Source organism: Pezoporus wallicus, unplaced genomic scaffold, assembly GCF_028554395.1.
Source record: "Pezoporus wallicus isolate ANWC-B61680 ecotype Strahan unplaced genomic scaffold, APGP_CSIRO_Pwel_v1 contig_16, whole genome shotgun sequence".
In the NCBI taxonomy this organism is placed as follows: Eukaryota; Metazoa; Chordata; class Aves; order Psittaciformes; family Psittacidae; genus Pezoporus; species Pezoporus wallicus.
The window spans coordinates 3066430-3088656 of NW_026641478.1; the positions used below are offsets into that span (position 1 = coordinate 3066430).

Genomic DNA, 22227 nt, shown 5'->3' on the forward strand with positions numbered 1-22227 from the left:
TTATTGGTGGTAGCAGTAGTGATTTGTGTTATACCTTAGTTACTAAACTGTTCTTATCTCAACCCGTGGGAGTTGCATTCTTTTCGATTCTCCTCTCTGTCCCTCCGGGAGTAGGGGGAGGGCAAGAAGGGAGGGAAGTGAGTGAACGAGTTACTTGACTGTGTTTAAAGCACGACAAACAATAAAAGCAAATTTTTGGCTGAAGTCAGAAGAGACTTCTCTGAAAGCATTCCCTATGAATCTAGGGGTTTCCACAGAAGCATGTGTCCACAGGGAGACAAACTGTAGAGACAGTGCAGAGAGAAATACACTACATGTGTAGGAAACACATTCAAGGATGAAGACTTGTTAGGGATATGGAAACACTCCTGTCCTGCTGTTTTTCTTTCCTCTCCCTGCCTTCTCAGTAAGCATCACTAAAGAACGATAAAGAGTTAACTGACCTTAACAAGATAATTTTGTTTGAAGAATCGGACTACCATATAATGAGGTTATAGACCAGACAGGAGAAGATGAGGGCAGCAATTGCAGAGAGAACATCTGAAATTTTCAACTTGCACTGAAAGCAATTAGTCTGTTATACTGAAGAACTTCTATGATGTAGGATAGACACCGCATTCTGTTTTTCATTTGAGTCATGAAGAGTCATAATAATGAAATATCAGGCAAAAGATCAAGCAGCTTACAAGTCAGCATGGCCAACTTCAGATCCCTCAGGAACAGCAATCAACTATCAGTGTACAGTGCTCAGCTTCCAAAAATAGATCTTCCTGACATACCTCAAGAGCCAGTCACTCAGAAGTCATATTTGGATTCAAATATTTATAAATTACCACTATGATGTGGCTACTGAAGGACAGAAAGCCTGGACAGAAATGCCATGTGCTGCAAACGACTGAAACAAGACACAGAGAGTAAGGTTTACCATACCTAAGTGTCCACATGGCATCTGTTCCCCTGACTCCACATCAAAATTCCCAGACTTAGTCAGCTACATCATAGACTGTAGCAACCTTTGCCTAACATGCATAAAAAAATGAAAGGTTATCACTTTCTTCTTTGATTAAGGTGACTCAGCAAGAGTTGGCAGGCAGACAGAGAACCTGGTAGACTCTGAGAAAGGACTGGGAAAAGACATTTTTTTCTAGCACTGTTAACCAAAAAGTTTAAGAACCACATCTCTGTTTGAGGGGCCCAACACCAGTATGGTTTTCATCTCCAGGTAGCAGAATTTATAATAGTTTTTAGGGATATTTTCTAAATAGCTAACCTTCCAGCTTCTGGTTTTCTTTTTCCATTCGAAGTAACAGGATTTGTTGATGGATGGCTTTTCTCCACAGACTTTGTAGTTCTTCTGAGTTTTTCTTCTCTCCAGTTTTATCTGGACCATCTTCATTTTGCAGTACTACAGCAAGAGGGTCCTCTTCCAGGGGTGGAGCAAGCGGCGATAATGGTAACAGTTCACTTCCATCATGACCATCTGCAAAGAATCAGAAAGTTACTATAGGAAACTCAGATTGTTTGACATTATCACAAAAATCTGTGTCACAACAGAACAAAAATAGCTGTCTTCCACATTCAGCAGTGAGGTGCTGATTCCAAAGACAGAGAAAATGCAGTTCAACAGTAGAGAATTATTTTTAAACCAAGTGTTTTATTTAAATCAAAGCTGCATTTAAGTGAAATGAAGCTAACTAAAGGGTCACACAGTATTTCAACTCTTTCCCCTATGAGCTCCTTCTGTAGTTACAAGGAGGTATTTATCCATAAAGTCTCCTCTACAGCTGAGCTTGTTTACTCCTACGAGTTACTACAGCTTCTATACTAAAAGCAATTTTTTCCACCTACACTGCTAAGGTGCACTGTAGGGAGTGCTACAGCACCTTATGATCACTAAATATAGAGTTTGTAATTTACCTATGGTTGGGAATCCTGCCAACAGGTCTTTATCAACACAGCAGGATTTCAGATATTTCAGGGGTTTCTACCTTAAATGACCTAAAGATGTAAGATTTATTAACACACTCCACAGGTGCTGTGTGCAGCACAAAGACAGGGCAAAAAATTTACCATTTGTTTGCATTATGTAAGCAGGCTAGGGTAAAAATTTGCTAACTGTTAAAGAGGATATCTTTGTCAGCAAGAGGCAGTTCTTCGTTTCCTTGCTACCAGTGCAGCCATGGCAGATGGCAATTTATTTGATCTTGATGACAGAATCCTCTATTCAAGCCAGCAGAGACCTACAGCCCACTAAGCACAATGGATCTCTAGTGAGGTTCTAGCAAGAATATTGTATTAAGCTGCTTCCCTTCTCCCTTTCATATCTTCACATTGCAGTTCACTACAGTAATAACTATTCAGTAACAACTGCTTGTTTATTTTCTTTAAAAGCACACACAGACCTGGATGCTGCATCTTGGAAGGAGATTTATTCATAGGTGAAGCTACCTGCAGGAATATTCTCCGCCGCCAGGAGATGCGGCGAGGTGTAAGCGCAGCCCCCGCAGCATTTAGAGATTCACTGCTGCAGACAGTTGATGTTCTTTTCTTTCCCTCCCCATCACTGAAGGAAAGAAAAAGCAGATCAGATGATCGAAGTCAGTCATTTTTGGAAGGGAAAAAAAACCCTTATATTAAGCCTATCTAATGGTCAACCAACCCTGCAGGAGCATTTGCTGGGAAGCTCTAGAAGGCAAAGTGTGCCGTATGTGAGCTTCACCTTGAATGTGGAAGTGTCCAATTATTTCCCTGTAACACAGTGCTGTGAAGTTTGCATTACATAACACCAAGAAGAATGCATAGCATTCATACAGTGTTTGGCTGGAAGCTCAGAATAAAAGCTAAACTTTATGGAAAGCTAAGAGAAAAGGTTCTGTTTTGCCACACATTGGTCATATAGGGGCGATCTGATGTAATACCCCTAAAAGCACAAGATGCTGCTTTAACAGAGCACAACACTCTATTTGGTGCCACTTTAAATGGCGTGATGAGCTCACAGGTGAATATTGCACTGAAGGCAATATTCTGGCCTTCTCATGCAGCCTCTTCCATATGCTTCAAGAAGTGGACAATTCATGTGCACAGTTAAAGCCCAACGTTCCCCGCATTTCATTAGCATCTCCGGATGAGGGAATAGAGCCTCTGCAAACAGGAAGAATTCTTAAGAATTCTTAAGAAAAACCCCTGTTCTAACAACACACAGGCCTAAACATCTACATGTGAAACACACTGCAAGATCAACTAGCAGAAATAGTCCAATAATTAATTCCAGTTTTTAAATAACATTTTCCACTTTAAGAAAAAGTTGCTAATTCAAATTCAAGAAATCTCTAACTACTCTATATGGATTACAGCGCCGAGACACTGGGTCAAGGCAGAGCATGAGTATTTCTTGTATTATACAGTTCACCCCACGATGACCTGAAAGCAGCTGATCTCCTCCCCAGTTGTCATGTACAAATATATTTACACAAGAATTTTAATAGCAGCTTATTCTGCTGGAAGAGGTAAAGAGAGGATACAGGGAAGCTTTGCTGGGAGGTCATCTTAAGAGGACACCAAGCACACCTCTCTACTGACTACTGCCACAGGACAGGGAGAGGATATTTAACTTTCGTAAGTATGTGAGCCACTTTCAGAAATATCTCAGCATTTTGCATTTGTGTTAGTGAAACAGATGCACAGATCTCTCATAGCAGTGGGTACATTGATTATTTGCCACAAACCCTTCCATGCAATGTCAACAGTGTCACATATAACTACAGGCTTCTTGGGAAGACAGTGTCAAATATGGGGAGCTGGGTCTGCAACTTCTTCTAAGGGAAAACTGCTAAATCAACACAGCAGTAGCTACCCTCAAACCTTCATGCTGTGAAGAATTTCCATGCTACAGTGCAAAGTCCCTAGAAAGAGCTAGATGAAAGGGAAGCCTAACACGGTAAGTTTTAGCGGCCAGTCAGTTGCAGATGATCACAGTTTGCCAGCTGCAGCCCATCTCCCCACATCAGGCTTGGACTAAAGGAGACACAGATTATGAAGTATCAGCTACACCAGTCTATGAGAAACACCATCTTGATCAGCACTTTTCATATCACATACTCTGTGTTGAATGACAATCCACCAAGCTAAAATTGGCCTTTTTGGTAATCAAAGCTGTCCCTATGCTAATGATCTACAACAGCTCCATGACATCTGTAAGCCTCAGTGAGCAAACTGCATTCAGTATCATACACAGGTATCAGACCACGCTTCCATAACCTGGCAGAGAAATAATCATGTCTTTAAGTTCACCTGGTCACCATTAGGTACCACCTAAGCAGTGCTGTGTACTAGAAGCCCTGGATAAGAGAGAGTCTGAATTATTCTCTACTCCTGATTTATTTTCTACCGTGCCTCAGTTCCCTATTCATCATACTATTAGTGGTTGGTCTATTAGTAGAGCCCCATATTGCACTAACCAAAACAGCAACAGAAAACTCTGTGACAATCTTCTTCAGTTAACTTTTACACAGGCTTTGGTAATGGGGTAACCACCGCTTGTGCTAGCTAATCAAAGACTACAAAACTAATATTGAATCTAGAGGTGCTGTTTCCCAAAGGTATTTCAGTCCAACAACTCTTGGAAATAAGGTATTGAGTTTGGATATAGTAATCATTATAGCTCACATTTCTATAAATAACTAATGGAACTTCTTCTCAGTGTTTCAAGTCTTACATATCACGTGTAAGAACACAAAAACTGAGTCATCCCAAGGCTGACTAAATGGAAGCTACATACCAAGGGAATGCTTTCTTTCTACTGGTAAGTACAAAAACCTACATTCAGCTACTGTGCTCCTAAACATAGAGACAGTCCTAGGAATGCTCTATCCCTGGTGGTGTTCAAGGCCAGGTTGGACAGAGCCTTGGGTGACAGGGTTCAGTGTGAGGTGTCCCTGCCCATGGCAGGGGGTTTGGAACTAGACGATCTCAAGATCCTTTCCAACCCTAGCTATTCTATGATTCTATGAATAGTGTTCAGTTTACAGTAGTAGAATTTACAGGAAAGTCAGAATAAGAGGGTAGCTATTTTGGGGTATGAAAGCTGTTCACATCATTTAAGCCACAGAGTTTACAGTGGGATAAGTTAGTCACATGTGCTACCTTGTGAAGTGTGCAGATCATACAGTTCTGAGGACTGGTATTTCTGTTATTAAACCCTCCCTTCTAAAATTCCCCTGCTATTTTAAGCAGCTAACATTAATTAACTCCTCTTTCAAAGAGCTGTCTGATGAGCAATTAGAGAAAAGCTTTTGAAAGTGTCATGCACACATCTTCCTATATTCAATGGAAGGCAACGGTACCTGTGAACCCATCAAGATTTAGGAAAGGGAGCTAAGAATTTTCATAATTTCAAGACAGACAGACCAAGTCCTAGTTTAATATTAGATCTGAAGATGTGAAACAATATCCTACAGAGTAAAAGCAGGAAGAAGTCAGAGTAGAATAGCAGTGTCTACGACCCTGTGGTGAAATAGTTCAGAAAGTTGGTGCAAAAAAACACAGGAGTTAATTCAATTACATATTCCCCACCTTGAAAGAGGAGTTGCACAATACTTATTCCCTAGACTTTACCATCTTTCATACATCAAGTTAACTGGCTGGCTTCACTTTTTGTCATACTTGCAAGATTACTTCAGGTTCTAAGGTAGCTGCGGATTTAAGCAGCCAGGCAAGTAGCTGCTCTGCTCAGACAGGCCAGCAACACCTCATTCAGTTCCTCTGAACAGGGTGTGGATAAAAGAAAAAAAAGTATATCTGACCATTAGCTATCACTCCCTGCAATAGGAAGATGTTTATTAATGCAAGAGGAGAGACTGTGAGCAAAAGCAACTCCAAAACAACAACAGCAACTTCTTAAATGGAGCTCAGTCATTGCTACTGAAAAGCAGAGCAGAGTTTTCACTACCTCCCAACCTGGGGAAACAGAGACTTTCACAGATTTCCTGTCACGGCACTGATACTGAACCTCAACACTCACAGGAAGAATTCTTAAGAATTCTTAAGAAAAGACCCTGTTCTGACAACACACAGGCCTAAACATCTACATGTGAAACACACTGCAAGATCAACTAGCAGAAATAGTCCAATAATTAATTCCAGTTTTTAAATAACATTTTCCACTTTAAGAAAAAGTTGCCAACTCAACAAGAAATCTCTAACTACTCTATAAACTGTGGGTTATGGAGCTGAGACACTGAGTCAAGGCAGAGGATGAGTATTTCTTGGATTATACAGTGACATAGCCTCCAAGAAGACAAAAACAACCACTTTTCATAAGTTCCTGTCCTGCTGCAACCTACCAGCAACTGAGCAAAATGAACCGCACTGGAGTCAATGCACTGCAAATTAAGAGACAGCAGTACATAAAATCTTAATGAACTACAGAAGAGATACTTAAGAACTGAACTGCAAACTAGGACATGATTGCAAGAATTGGTTTTTATTTATTTATTTTAAGAAAATGACATCTAGATTATGGTACAACTTCTGCACCAGAATACTTGAGATTGGTAAAACAAACATATGAAAGGGCAAAGCCAAATAGTTCAATAGAGAAATACCACAAAACTGAGTGTTTCCAATTCATTTTACTTACTGTTCCTATTTTAATCACTTATCATACCTCTGGAAAACACTGACAACGCAATACTCTATATTTAAGACAAATGCACCACAGTTCACTTTGAAGAATAATGGTTCCCCATAAGGCTACTTAGCCTATGCTCCTGACCCAACACAGAAACCAAAATTTACCCATCAGCTTGTATGCAATAGAAAGTGAAAAGCTATAAATTCAATATAGTGCCTCAAATATTTCAGGCTTGTAGGTAGTTAGGGCCTGGCGGCCAGAAGATATCGCGCTGTATGGAAAGATAGAGCCCCCAAGATAGAGCCCCCTGTTTAATAGCCAATAGTATGTAGCTTGTGATGTAAGCAGACAGAAGTGACGCTGTAAACCCAGAGTATATAACGCTGTGTTGCGAAGTAATAAACGCCATTTGCCGTCCACCACACTGGTGTCTGTGAGCTGATGGCCCAAGCAGCCTGGGGTTGGTCGCCGTGCCGGTCCTGAACCAGGTCGCCACACCTTGCGAAGGCAACACAGGCTGTACGTTAATCCTTTAAGCTGTTGCAAGCAATTACCGAAGTACTCATGAGTACAGAGTACTGATCATCTAAGTGTTTTATCCCACGTAATTGCAACTCAGTTTCAACAAAGCATCGTCCCATTCACTATACTATCAGATAATGCATAGTAGGAACATGAGACTGTTAGCTTAGGGGTAGAAAAAAAAGAGGAAGGAATAAAAAAGGGGAAAAAAGGGAAGAAGAAACTCCAAAAACTTGCTCAGATTATAAACATGCTTATTGCTTAGTTTCAATTACCTATATCTCTTCCCAAAACCGTTCTTTAAAATGCTTCCAAAGATGGATACTCAAAACCGCATAAAGCTACCCTTTTTCTTGTGAAGTCTTTATACAATACTTATCTCAATTATTCTGCACTTGAGCACATGCGAGCCAACTGACTCCAGAATACTACTACTGCTCATGACAAGGTCGGCATTTTTGCCTAGTTTTCTTTCATTCAAATTTCTTCTCTTGATTGCTCTAAGGAGCAACTGAATCAACTTTGCAATTTGGAGGCCGTGACGGTACAAAATCTCCCAGTCCAAGTACAGAAAGCTAGTATTTCAGTTCTTAGGACTTTAGGTGGTAGAAGCCTTATGTAAGTGAAACAGATGAACTATTTCTCCTTTCTGGGAGGAAAAAGGACTAGTCGATCAGTTTACACCTCTCTCTTAGTTCTCACTCCTGTCATGTTTTTATTCTGAATAACTATTTTCTGCTATTTTATTTGAAGAACATCCCTAAGTATTTTACTTTCTTCATGAGAAATGAAGCTGTTTTAAAAAAGCAATCTGTTTAAATTCAAGTGGTGATAAAGCAGCTTAAACTATCCTTGCATAACAATGTAATGAACAAACAGTGTGGGCTAGTCAAACTTATGCTTAAAGATATCAAATTTTTAAAAGTGGTTCTTTTATGTTTATATTAAAAACCCCAGATAGATTCTTCCACAAGCCTGGCTTTCAGGAGTAGCTGTTGAATCAATGCCAGAATTTCCAGAAGTTACAGGAATGAAAGTTCAAAAACAGATTATGCTCTCAAATTCCTGTTTGCTTACCTCCATGTTGGCAGGATATTTTTAATAATCCTTACTGGTGCTTGTGTTCAATATTAAACGCAGTACAACACATTTGTCAAAAGCCAAGATTATGCAGACCACTTCTACCCTAGACTTCTCTCTAGATAAATGAATTGACAATGCAGTAAAAACATACTGAAGGCACTTACTAATATTGTGTTTATGCCCAACTTCACTATACAGTTCCTTCCTTAAAGCAGAAAACATTGCTGTTTTCTCTCTTCCACATAAATCATCATAGTAGCGAACATTAGAATTTAACCCAAAAACCTCAGCTTTCCTACAAACATTGAGGAAAAATGATTATTTTTTTTTTACCACAGTGAACTTATCTGGAGAATATTTTTTTTTTCTCCTGGCTCTATGTATCTCAAACACAGACATTTAAACCCTAGCAAGTCAACTGAGGTTTCCTTTTTAATGGAGGTCACAACACTTTTAGGGTATGATTCATGCTTTCTAAATGAAAATGTTCCCAATGACAGGCACATCTTGCTGTATTAGTGTCCAGGTAGATATACAGGCAGGATCAGTTTTGTAAATGTCACAATATTAAAGACAATCTAGGATAAGAGAAACTCTATTGCAGACACACCAACTTCTCCCCATTGATGAGATGAGATTGTGACCATATGCCAAATGTGATATACATGGATCAGAATCATCTTCTCTACAGCAGCCAATACATAAATGACACATATAAAATAAGCAGAGTTACTTCTTAACACCCAGCTGCCCAGCTGACCCTGGCTTGATGCTCTTTGCATAGGCCTTTCTGACTGCTACAAATCAAACATCTTTCTAAAATTAATCCCAACTGAAACTGTCTCTGATCCTGCAGTTCACCAGAACACCAAGAAAAGCTGCATGCTGTTTCATGTGTAATCTCAAAGCTGCATGATATGGAAAGTCAGACTATAAAGATTTTTTCTGCAGTGCAATGAGGCTAGGATACACTTTATGAATGTATAGTAACCATGATTAGAAAGGAAAATGCACTGAAGTTTTAATTAGGGTTCCTAACAGTTGAACAGCTTGTAGTCTTCAGATTGTAAAGGACTGACACACAATTCCAACATAACATACATTCACATGGGAATTCTAACACCTCACTACTGGAATAGAAGGTTTTCTCTGTGAAAAATATCCAAAGAAAAAAAACAAAACCCAAACACCATAAAAAATGTCAATTTTTAAACATTTATAAACCTAATGGCACAACACATATTTGCAAGCTAAATCAGGGAATCAGGGAAAGTTTAAAGAGTTTCAGCCACCAACAGCTGGACAATAAATTTTATTCTCCATTAGGCATTTTCAAGTGACAGTTTTATTACCTCAGTCACTCTTTTCACATCAGCATTATTCATTTGACGCTTCTTTCTGTGTTTGATGTATTCACTTCATGAACCCAACTAGACACCAACACTTCACCCTTAACACTGCAATTTGCTTACCATGACAGCTCAGGCCCAGTTGCTCCCAGCAAGATCTATAGGTAACAAGTTACAGTTTTCACAAAAGTTTTTGCACAAATTGAAGATTACCTGGTATCAGAAACCTGTACAGTATAAAACCTAAGTAGAAACACAATGATCTTCTGGGAATTACTTCTAATTTGAAGATCTCCCTAGAGTCCTAATTACACCCAGAATCCAGATCTCATCAACTTTCGGTTCTGGTAAAAATGAAATCTCTACCGTCAATTTCCAGGGAGAAACAGTGACAAAAGCACCTTCTACAACTCCACAGTTTTCTGTTGGGAATGATTAGAGCAGAGCTACATTCAGAGATGAATAGTAACAGAAACACAAGTATAGTTCAGTGAACAAGGACAGACTGACAAAGGAAAAGGGAGCTCTCATTGACAAAAGAGAAATACAAATGCAAAAAAAACCCATCATGAAGTTCAAAACTTTCCACCTTAGTCACTACAGGCCTACTACAGAAAGATAATCCATAGGCAGTTTCCTCAAGTACCCTCCTGAAAGACAGCCTATTCTTACTGTAAGAAGTGTGACTTCATTTAGATAATTGAGTCTTTCACACTGATGTCAGAAAGGCCTTCCTGTATCTTTGCTTTTTCCCAACTCCAATTTGAAGTTATTTCATGATTCTCTCTAAACATCTCATAGCTAGTACCATCCGGCTAACATGGTGTTTCCCCTTCCTCATGCACAGGCATCCCACGTTAGTACAGTACACTCTTCACATTGCTATGGCTTATTTTCACATGCCAGTGATCTCAGCAACACATGCTGGTTTGCATTCAGCAGAGAAAGCATTAAATTGGCATGACACTCCTAAAACCTATTGCATTTCAAGTGGCAAACAAATGCAGCAGATGTGCAACGGTGGAACAGAAAGAGGTCACAGCTACTAGATGTCAGCAGACAGGCCTCTATTTTTAACAGGCTTTTTTTTGCCAAAAGCCTGTTTGTCCATTTGCATCAAGTACTTAAGAAGTCTGTTAGAAATGCAGGAGCACGGGGCAGAGTGGGAGACATCCCATGAGCTGCACTGCACAGGGCATCCTGTTAAGCTGGTGGCACTGAAGCACTAGGCAGGAGACAATGCCCTCACCTCTTAAAGAAGTCACTGTCTGAGTGCTGGAGCAACCTTCCTGAGCCCTGGTAAAAGCTTTTCAGGAAAGAAGGGGCAGAGACAGACGAGGGGAGACCAGGCGACGCAGATTCACTCTCATTGAGAGCGCGCCGAACCCCAACAACAGGACTGTGCGGGCAACAAGAGAACATAGCACATGGGTCAGCACGGATTTGGATACAACAACAAAACATCCAGATGAAAGATACTGGCCAAGTACCTCCTCTTGGCTTCCAATAACTTTGTTTCCCAGAAGATAAAATATATCAAGTGCACTACTGGGCAGTTTTCCTGCTGATACTGATTTTGCTATTACAGATGATTTCTTTAAAGAAACATTTCACTGAAATTGCAGAAAAGACAGACCACATTATTTCTTTAGCCTTATTTATTCTCAAGGCATAGTCAGAATAAAGAATCAGAAACATTCAGAAAATATTCTTAGAAATCTGCTTCCAGTAGCATGAACCACTTTGTTTCTTCCCTACAGTCTTCTCTTGCTTTTTTTTAATAACATGTATTGCTAGAACACATTAGAAAGTATAGATTATTTAAATGCTGTATTTTTGGATAAATTTCTGTAAAGTGTTTAAATCAAGATATTCCTATGACACAGTTAAACGTTACTTAATAATAGTAACAAATGTTGGAGGACGACATAAAAATTCAGTTTCTTTTACTTAACATTTTTTATTAATCCTCACTAGGAAAGAAGAAAAAGTCCCAGCCTAGAACCAAGTTGTTACAAACTGTTTTGACTGAGAATCTGCTGATGATGCTACTTTAATCAGCAACTTCTTAAAAGTTACTACAAAGAAGTGAAGTCAGCAAGTCCTTCAGTCTGAGCTGTCAGGGTTTCCTGTTTGCATACAACATGGTAAGTGCAAAAAAACCAACCAAAGCTTATCTCACTAAAAAACACACTATTTATCTCTTTAGAAACACAATGTAACAAAGCTATTTCAAGGCTGGCTTCTTAACCTTCACCCTCTTCCATTCTCTTTAACAGAATAAACTTTTTTGCTTTTCTCTACAGGCTGGTGTGGCATTCACACTTATGTTTTAATCTAGACATCAGACGGCTGAGAAGTTATTATTTAAAGTCATTTTTAGAATGACTAAAAAGTGAAATTGCAGTCAAGCACTGAAGCACATGAGTAGTTTGGAGAAAGTGCTCCTCCAAAAGAAAAAGATCAGCTCCTTTGTGCCTCAATCTGTTTTGAATTGGTCATCTACTGCAAATAGCCAGGATAGAGGCAGAGAAAGAAACTGCAACCAAAGAGGCCCACAATGAACTGTGGGGACCTCTCCTGACTGAGTGAAGGAACTCCTGAAGAACTGTCCTCCACATCTTAATAGCTGGAGTGTCTCCAAAAAGGAAGGGGAAAGAAGTTACAGAGGGAAGCTGTGCAGAAAGGCAAACAGGGAAACGGCATGCCGCACAGTTCAGTGGAAGTATTTAATCCTTCAGTCCTTCCATGAAATTCCTCATCAGTGTTAATTCTGGACATACTCTCTGGGAGCTTCGGCTAACACACAGACACTTGAAGCTGTCAGTGCCTCTTTCATCCTGGCATAAGATTGTCGGGCCACCATCTCTGCGGCTAAAAGCAGTGAGGACCTCTTCTCCAAAAGGCCTGACTGCCAAAAAGGTTCAGCTCACAGGTGGCAAATAAATAAATAAACAGATGGGCTCCAGCATCTAGCAGACCAATCAATTCACTGGATCGATGACTCTCCTGAATTGCTAATTCAGGGATTAGCAAGTTACTGCAAAGCCCCAAACTACCCAGAGGTAGATAAGACAGGCTGAAAATAAATAAATAACTAGGACCCATAGCAATGCAGAAGCAGCTTCTGTAAAAAGAGAGAGGTGAGTGGCAGGAGGCAGCAGTCGCGTGGCATGGCACGCCGTGACTCACCTTGTCGTCTCGACGCAGGTCTGCCGCAGCAGTGGGGACCGGACGCTCTGGGACCTCCCGTTCTGGAAGGTTATCCTGCGCCTGGCGCTGGATGGGGGGTGGCTGAAGGTGTGTGCACGTCTCCTGAACTGGGGGGAGTCCGAGCCTTCCTCGGGAAACGGCTGCCAGGCTGAGGATACGGGGGACGATGGAGGAGTAGCTGGTGGGGAATCGCCTGGTGAGATGTCCTGCAAGGAAGTGCTGGCAGAGTGAGGCCTGCCGCTCTGCGCCCTGCGGCAGCTCCTGCCTAACCCCACCGGCTGCACGCCGCATTGGGGCACCCAGAGCCTCTCCCCCTTCTTGGTCGTGGCCTATTGTATGCTAATTATCACCAAAACCAGACATCCTTTGGTAATTTACTCCAAACCAGCAGTGCTCTTCTTAAAAAAAAAAAAAGAGGAGGGAGGAATAAATATGTATATGCAACGCAAACAACATACTAATTACTCCGGGCATCCTCTCACATGGATCGGCATTCCTACCAGACTTCTGGCTCTATCAGGAAAACACAGGAATTTGAAAGAGTAGGGAAACTGCTTTTAGCTAGCTTCCTCGACATATCATGAGCATACTTCCTGTGCCGTCATAGCGATATCCTGGAAGAGAGACTGTTATTACACAGCCAGCTTATGAGTAACTGTAGCAGGAAAACCGTAACAGAATCTTCACCTCCTGGGAAAACCAGCAATCAATCCTCACGTGAGGTACAACATTAAAAACAGGAAATAAAAAGAAAGTGAACAGTTCTGGCCGCTCGCCCCAGACTGCATCCTCAACAGCTGGTTTTAGGTCAAAAATTCTTACTTCCCTAAAGCAACTTACAGAAAGGATTCTTAACCTTGAGAGCATTTCTTTTTGTTACGATATGACCTTTTTAACTCCCTTAGTGAAACAAGCCAAAAGCTGACCAGAAATTCCCTGCTTTTCGTAAAAGCAAGAGAAGTGTAGAAAAAAAGGGCTGGCAAACAAACCACAGATTAAAGCTGAATCTTCAAGTCAACATATATGCCAGCGTTCCTACGCACCTCCCTGTGGAAAATCTCGAGTTTTGTAAATTGATGTGCTTTGTGCTACTTCCTTCAGCTAGAAGCAGAGTGCCAAATTTACGCTTCATTAACACCCGTGCCTGCAAACATGCCAATTTTAACTAAGCTCCTTACATACTTTGTCAGAAGCAAGGCTGTTGCAGCGCTCAAAGCTGTCCACACTTCCCAGTCGGCCTCGCATTCGGTTGGCTCCCTGCAAGAGAAAAGGTGAGTAACTTCATCTGGTCTTTTTTTCTGAAGGTTAAACAAAGATGGCAACAGCTGTGCAGGTGAACACAGGACAGTTCATGCACGTGACACATCTGATGTAAGACCACAGATCATGGGGCTAGAACTGGATTGTACAAGCAGTGACATCTTCAGGTGGCAAAACTGTATCTTCTCCCTGCTTGCTCCCAGGAGTTTTAAGCCTGTAGCTCTATTGTCTGAAGCAACTGAGTATTTCCTGATTCATTTAAGTTAAATAGCTGAGTTGGCTTAAACAGTTGAGTTCAAAGCTCCAGACTTCAGTACTGTGCTTGCACTGCAGCTAACGGATGCATTTGACATACTACAATCTCAACAGAGTTTAGCCTCTATCTAAACATTTCAGACAAATTAAGTCCACCTGGACAAAAGCAGGGAAAGCACTAGAACACTTTAGAGAGGAAAAAAATGCTCTCTAGCAGCAAATCCAGCCAAACAGCACCAAATATAAAGAAGACTTTTTAATTATAATGTAGATCGCCCTGAGGCAAATTAGCCAGCAACCAGTTAGCAGATCTTTGCCAAACTTGTTGACAGTCATCTGGTTTCACAGGAAAAGGAGATAGAGATGCAGTACTTTTGACCACCTTCCACTCCTAATTCCCACGAAACACTGGTGATGCATGCTGTTAGACACTTTCGACAGCTGAAGTTGCTTTCAGTACTTTATATGGGAAAAAAATAGTCTAGGTTTTAAGAAAACTATAGACAGAGCTCCTCTTGGTATGCTTGCAAGTCCAGGGGAAGTTTTGTCAACATCAGCAGTATTTATTTAGCTGACTTTTTCCTGGTAAGATTTATTTTCATGACTTAAGAGTGCTCTTTAAGTACACTATCTCATTTAAGCTCATTACCAATGAATGATCTGCCTAAAGCATCTCCTCACTGATCCTCACAATAAAACAAGAGCAAAGGATAACTTGGAAGTTTCTCACTAGCTTTAAAAACACACTTTTGGCCCTGTAAGAAGGACTTTCTGGTTCAGAAAAAAACACCCAACAAATCAACAGAGAGGTTAGTGCAGCATAGGCTGGAAGAAATCTGTTCATGAGGTCAAAGAGAGGTTATATTTATTTTTCTGAGGTATCTCACTAGGAAGCCACAGCCTGTTTTCAGTTCAAACCTGACAAAAATAAAATGAGTCCCTCAAAACAAACAAGTGAAAAAGTGACATTCCTCTGGGACTGAGTGAAGCCAGAACACAGAACGTAGTATGTTTCCCTATGGTGAGTTGTATTCAAGTAGCTTAAAATGTCACTTGATGCTATTTATCTAGCTAAGAAGCCATCCACTTAATGTCTTCCCAGATATCTGATTATTATATACTTATTTCTAATTTTGCTAAGATTGAGGCTGCATCTCTCTCCCATGTATACTGACTTTTTTTTTTGTACTTCTATCTTTCTAGCTACAAAAAGATGCTGAATGCACACTTTAAAAAACAAAACCTGAAGTTCTTTCTTGGTCTCTTTGTTACTAAAGGTACTTTAAAATAAAGTGTTGTTATACATAATTAGCATCCTATTACATCAATACCATGTGATTTGCAGCTGGCTGAAGGAGGGGAAAATCCACCACACCAATAGATATTTGATATCTAAATACCTTAGGAATTAGCCACAGTCCCTTAGGCTTTTAATAGCTTGATCAAGAATGAGAACTGTCAAAACAGTCACTGTATAACACATGCATGAACATGACCCACAGTATACACACACAGAGATACTTGTACATATTTGCTCTAACCAAGTGATTAATGGTCAAACTGCACTGTAATTTTTTTTCTCAGTCTTGCACGGTGTAACCTTTAAATGGACCTGCAAGAATGAACCCCTACCTGTACCGTGATTCACTATATTGCACTGCTCTTCCTGATCTATAGCAGGTTCATGTTAAAGATGAGACAACAGCAAGTCCACTTCATAAATAGCAGACTTAAAATTGCCCTAAACTAGATTGGGATGTCCACTTCTCATGAACTCAATCATGGACTTATGTAGACCCTTACACTATAACATGCAGCATGTCACAGTGACCCTGGTGAGAAGGAACATACTGCATCAAAACCAACCAATATATAAGCAGTTTCCCTTCAAAGACTCTTCAACTTAAGCAGTGCATTTCATCTAAGTTACTTTTCTTGACACGATCAGACTGCTATTATGTCTGTATATCGCAGGGCTGCTTACTAGGTTATTCCCAATGATGTATGCCTGTTCCAAAACCACCACAGGGTTAGTGACTCACTGTCAGAGCTTGGGCACTTTCTAGTCACATGTCCTTTAGATGTGGAAAAGCAATCAGACTCAGCACAGGCATGACTATAGCTGTCACCATCTGATGCTATTCCAGACTGCTGAAATTATCCAGATCATCTGACCATCATTGCCCTCTTTTCCATGCACTCTCTCTTTTCATATTCAAATTGAGCCCCTAGTGTGTAGAACTTCTTATACAACAGAGGACAGATTTGACCGGAAGAATTTTAATGCTAGCTTCAGTCCTAGATCAAATTCACACCTAACTATAAGTTCTAAGGATTCTCCCCAGCAAATAGTATTTTGCCTACTTTATAGGGAACATTAGTGGCATTCTATGTTTGTAGATTACTTTGACATGCCCATATAAGCTGCAGGATAAGTGCAACTTAGACCATGATTTAGCACGGTACTTTAAAATCACTAGCAGAAGGAACTTAATTTCACTGCTCAAAATTATAGTTTGACCTCTCCATCCAGTATTCATAGCTCATCATACTTTCTCTGTAACAACATGCTGGATCCCAGGCACCCAGCCTTCTTCAGTTACCCCTCTATGTGCCTCTTCTCTGCTTCCAGGACACTCCCTACTGAGCAGGGAACATTAAGCAGAACTTGCAATTCAGACTTCTTCTTTAAAAAGCTATTTAACAGAAGAGAGTTCCAGTAATTATTTGCAATTCAGTATCATGCCTAGCTAGCAACACTGAAATGAAGAACCACTCACTTTTTAAGTGTATTGCTTTTTATTGCCTTTTTTTTTTTTTCCACAAAAGGACAAATTTGTTACTAGTTCCTAAAGATTTTTTGCGACCAATATGAGCAATTTTAGCTATTAGAAGTAAGACATTGCTTCTCTGAACAGAAAGATTTCTAGTTTATGCAGACACATTCATTCACACTTTCAAAAAAACATAACATGTCTTTAGGGGATCAAGCAACCATCCGGATTTGTTTTTTTATCTTTAATGGGCTCATATGGCAGCAAGTGGTCACAGAATCACAGAATCAACTAGGTTGGAAAAGACCTTTAAGATCATCAAGTCCAGCTTTTACCCCAGGATTCTGAAGCAACACATCTGATAATCATAGAATCATAGAATCATAGAATAGTTAGGGTTGGAAAGGACCTTAAGATCATCTAGTTCCAACCCCCCTGCCATGGGCAGGGACACCTCACACTCAGTTAACTCACTTGCACCTAAAATGAACACTCATTATTTAGAAAGTTATCTTTTTTTCCCTCTGTACATGCAGCCTTAACATAAACTTTATAGCACAGTTAAGCCAAAAGCAACCCAGCTGTAACCCTCAGATTTCACAACAGGGATATCACTTCATGAAGTGTTTATCAGACTGAAGCCAAAACCCAGAAAAATCTGATAGATCTTTACTATCAAGGATATCTGGGAGAATTGCTGACAACGCGTTGTTAACCTTACCCTTGAGAAGATATTTTCCAGAGAGCTAGTCAAGGATTTCTTGGCCTTGTTTTTCAGAACGTCAAGTTTAAACCTGCCACCGCTGGTGGTGCTTTCTGGAATGGCACTGTTAGAAAAGGTCTGTCGAAATGAGCAAGGACACAATTTAGCTTTGGCAATTCTTTTTGCAATTGCAGACCTCCAAAGACTAGAGCTGAACCAGATTACATAGCAACAACATACCCATGGCCTTCATTAAAAAAAACCACCACAAACAAACAAAAAATCCCAGCAAAACAAAAGCCCCCACATGCCCCACCCCAAAAACACAGGTAAAAGCACACTCCACCCCTAAAGACTATCTTGCAAAAGCGTATCAGTTTAACAGTACTGTTACCCATTTCCTTTGCTAGGTAAGTTTGGAGTCTAAAATGAAACCAATGTCCTCTTCATCCTTATTCTCCCCAGAAATAACTGTTTGGGAGTGAAGATCAGGAAGAAAGGGAAAGGACAGAAGAAATATCCTCACACTGTAAAGAAATCTAGATCTAAAAATAATTGGTTGTCCTTCTTCCCTCTCTTCTTGTGCCCCAAGCTTAAAATAACAAGCATTCCACTATTAATCAAACAATTTCTCTTTCACAGTCCTCTCTTAATTACAAAATGCAGCTTCAACTATCCGTGATGAACTCCAGCAGTAGCCTGATAATATTCAAGGTTGCATTTTAGCAGAGGGGAAGGAAGGAGAATAATAATACAAAAATAAGCTTTACCGATGGTGCTTCACCAATGTGAACATGTGTTTTCTGCTTAGTTTCACAGAGCTGGCGTAGATGTAAGATCACAAGTTCATTTTCTTCCTGGTCATTTTCAGGCTTCATTTTCTGTCAGTAACAGCAAAGGAAAGAAAATGTTGTCTTTCAAGTCAAGATACTGATATGCCAGATGCTAGATTCCACTATCATTGTGTCAAATTGCACTACTGTTTGTGTGACTTCATACTCCTGAGCAAAATAGACCAAAACTTTCCACATGCAAGATGTTACAGGCTAGGGAGAGGTAGGAGGCTTAGGCCCACACATTTTGTTTTCTAAGGTTGTCTGCCACTGGATAGCCTTATAAATGGAACAGGAAACCCAGGAAAACCAAACAGCCACTCCCTTGCTCTGGTAGCTAGAGACGAGTGTAGCCTTTGGAAGCCTAAATTATTATATATTTCATCCACTTGAATACATCTACTTAGATCAGAATCTTGCCTCAGAATAAGTAGAAAAAACCCGACTTCTGAAAATGCCAGACATATTCTTGATAACTGCATGTCTCACATGCTTTTAACTCAGTCCCAGATCACTTTCAAGTAGGGAAATGTGTTTACAGATGAAGAACTACAGGGAAGGAAAAGAATACTCTGGGTATGAACACAGAGCATCTCAGCAGACTTGGAAATCAAAACTTTTCCCATAGCAGTGTATCACATATGAGGTTAGGTTGGAGCATGCTATTTCAGCGTGATGTTTGGTGGAAAAATAGTAGATTTTAGATCAACTACATAACAAACCTAGCAAAAACATCTAGTCCATTTTATCATGGTCTTTTTCAAATTTGAAAGAACGCTTTTAATGTATTACCTGAACACGTTCAAAAATGTCTGCTTGCTCATTATCAGTTAGTGATGACAGATGTCTCTGAATTACAAGTTTGGCTCTTGGTGGATAGAGTCCTGAGAAAAGAAAGGCACATTAAAGCTTTTAGATTCTAAAATGACCTCTCAAAAAAAATTTTTGAAAAATATTATAGGAGACAGAAGCCTGCATTTGAGTTTATACATGTTTAACATATGACATTTGTGTATCTGCAGTATCAATGACTCAAAATACTTCCGGTTTTGCTAAACCACATAGTTTTGTCTTCCTTCTTTAAGCAGTGGCTGGCTCCTGTGTAAAAGGTTGTGGACTCACTGATGTCTTATGTCCTAGCATAAAGAGATCACTGACAGCTGGAAGCCTGACAAATGTATGAGAGAGGAGGAAGAGAGGAACAGATCAGGAATGTAACTACAGAGACACTCAATGCAAAAGATACTCAGAAGTTTTCAGATGCTTTTAACTGAAAAATTTAGATGCATTTCTACCCAAGGTAAGGATAGGGTACAGGTCATACCTGAGAACTGAAGACACTTTTAAACACAAGAACAACATAAAAGCTGTAAGAATAGATGAAAGAATTTCTGGTGTTCAATAAAACACATGCTTGCTTACAAAGCATGTTCTAGGAAGCTCCAAAGACCGTGGGGAAAATCAAAACCCCCAAATCAGATGAAAATCTGTATTTTTTTCCATCCAAGGTAGATATTATTTATAGAAAATTGGAGACAGAACAGATCAAGACTTTTCCAAAGTCATGAAACTGTAGGTTTTGATTATGATAAACTTCTAGACTCTAAACAAAGCAGATGGATAAAAACAAAAGGACACTAAAATAAGTCTTTCAGTCACTAAGTACAAACTTCATGAAACTACTATTACAGTAATCAACTTGTTACCCTAGAAAAGACTTTGATACTGGCTACTTATCCCGGGCTTGCAAGTACCTTCATTCAGGATACTTACACTGTCTTATACAACAGCCTCTGTAGTTTTTACTTTGCAGAAGACTTTCCCAGCCAAGCTTTACCACTTCTGAAGGTCTGTTCTTAAGCGCAGAAAATACCAGTCACAACCTAACAGCATTTCACTCCACTAAGACTTTATACTCTGCTTTTCATCCACCAGAGGGAGATAAATAGCAATAGTGATTTTTAATGAACAGGAGAACTGGCAATTACCAACACCATCATCACCAGACCAGAAAAGACAAGACTACTGTAACATACTTGCTCTTTTTGCATACAACACTTTGCAAGGAGACACAGCAGAGAAACTGCAAAAATAGGATCCTCCTACTGACTTCATTTTTAATTCAATCTTGCAAGACTCTTTTGGATGTGTTCCATCATACCTCACTTCCAGAGTAACTAAAAGGTTTGTTTATTTATATTTGAAGCCTTAACTTTCTTTATTAGATATTAATCTCCTAACTTAATCATTTATTTCTCCATAACAGAACTAGGTTCTGAAGTGTATAAGCGAATAAACAGAAAGAAGGAAAAAAACAGTTCCACACAGGAAGGTGAACTGATGGGTTTTTCTGATCTGCTTAACATTTGAGAGAGGTATGATGATGAAATGGTATGCATTTACAAACAGAAGCTATACTATATTCAGTTGCAATATTGTTACTGCTATCACATCTACTTGATTACAGACAGTGCAAACTGATGGTAAGAGCTGCTTATTGGGATACTTTTCCCTCTGTTCTTACATTGCTGAAGTTGAAATCACACGCTTTAACATAATTTCTTCTAGAATGATCAGAAAAACACTATTAGAAAATAAACTCATCTGCTACCTTCAATTCTTTCACAAAGTTTGTGCAATGAATGCATAGGGCAGGCCTCACACAGTTTAATCTGCGTCTTGGCATTTTGCAGAGCTGCAGCAGTGCTAAAGGCTTGTTTCAGGGTTAGCATTACCTCATCAACCTATAAGGGAAGGATGGAAAAGTCAGTATATAAACAAAAATGCATGACATACACATCAGATTTATAAATCACATCACAGACAGATGCTTTATAATAAAACAAAAAACTCGCTTGCTGTCTTCTAGAGATCAAGGTTATCTTCCTAGCTATCTACCTTTTCTGTGGATGCTCACCATCTTAAAGTTCAGCCAGACAGCATCATTTTGAGTACATAACTGCAGCTACTCAAGCTTACTGGGCAAGCAGATGCAGTCTTAAAAAGCTGCTGGCTAAATAAAAAAAACATTGGTTTCTTTTTCTTTAGCATCAAAATTCTCCTGTGAACTACACATGCTCCTCTCAATGATTTTTCTCCTACCACTGTACCATTTTAGCGCAAAACCCCATAGACCCATCCTACTGGCAGATGGGAGCTTCCCACAGCAGTTCACTTTTCTCCAGACTACTGTACAGGCTACCAGCTTCATTAGAATCACCAACTTATGTTTAATCACTTATGTTAAAACCTGCCTTGCAGTCTGCCCTAATCTTTCCTCTGCCACTATCACAAATACACAGTACTATGTTCCCGTACACCAGCACTGGAAAAGCTCAACTGTTGTGTAAGAAAGGTCAAGGAGACAGTGTTTTTCCAAACTCATTCAAATATGCTCCCAGACTTTCTATACAAAGCACTTGGAGTTCTCCTGTCTTCTGTATTTTAGGGGAATACAATGCCTCTTAAATGTTGTTTAGTCTTTGCATTAGCATGGAAAGGAGGAGACAACAGTTTGATGACAATCTTAGGAAAGAAAACAATATTCTACTTCAGAATATTTGCTCCTTGCTCTTTCCTGTTGCTTTGCTTTATAAGAGGAAGA

At 39.8% G+C, this 22227-nt stretch overlaps 1 protein-coding gene across 2 annotated transcripts in view; it reads right to left on the reverse strand.

Moving 5' to 3' along the window:
• Positions 1-22227, reverse strand: part of TBC1D4 (TBC1 domain family member 4) — a 50437-nt gene that overhangs the window by 15097 nt on the left and 13113 nt on the right. The window contains exons 5-13 of one of the 2 annotated variants that reach the window (XM_057424041.1): positions 21235-21367; positions 19416-19507; positions 18561-18671; positions 17809-17928; positions 13981-14055; positions 12778-13004; positions 10835-10984; positions 2403-2563; positions 1271-1480 (exon numbers count right to left, since the gene is read on the reverse strand). In XM_057424041.1, the coding sequence (XP_057280024.1) occupies positions 1271-1480; positions 2403-2563; positions 10835-10984; positions 12778-13004; positions 13981-14055; positions 17809-17928; positions 18561-18671; positions 19416-19507; positions 21235-21367 (1279 nt within the window). The remainder of the gene's footprint in view (positions 1-1270; positions 1481-2402; positions 2564-10834; positions 10985-12777; positions 13005-13980; positions 14056-17808; positions 17929-18560; positions 18672-19415; positions 19508-21234; positions 21368-22227) is intronic. The other variant, XM_057424042.1, reaches the window with a different exon arrangement.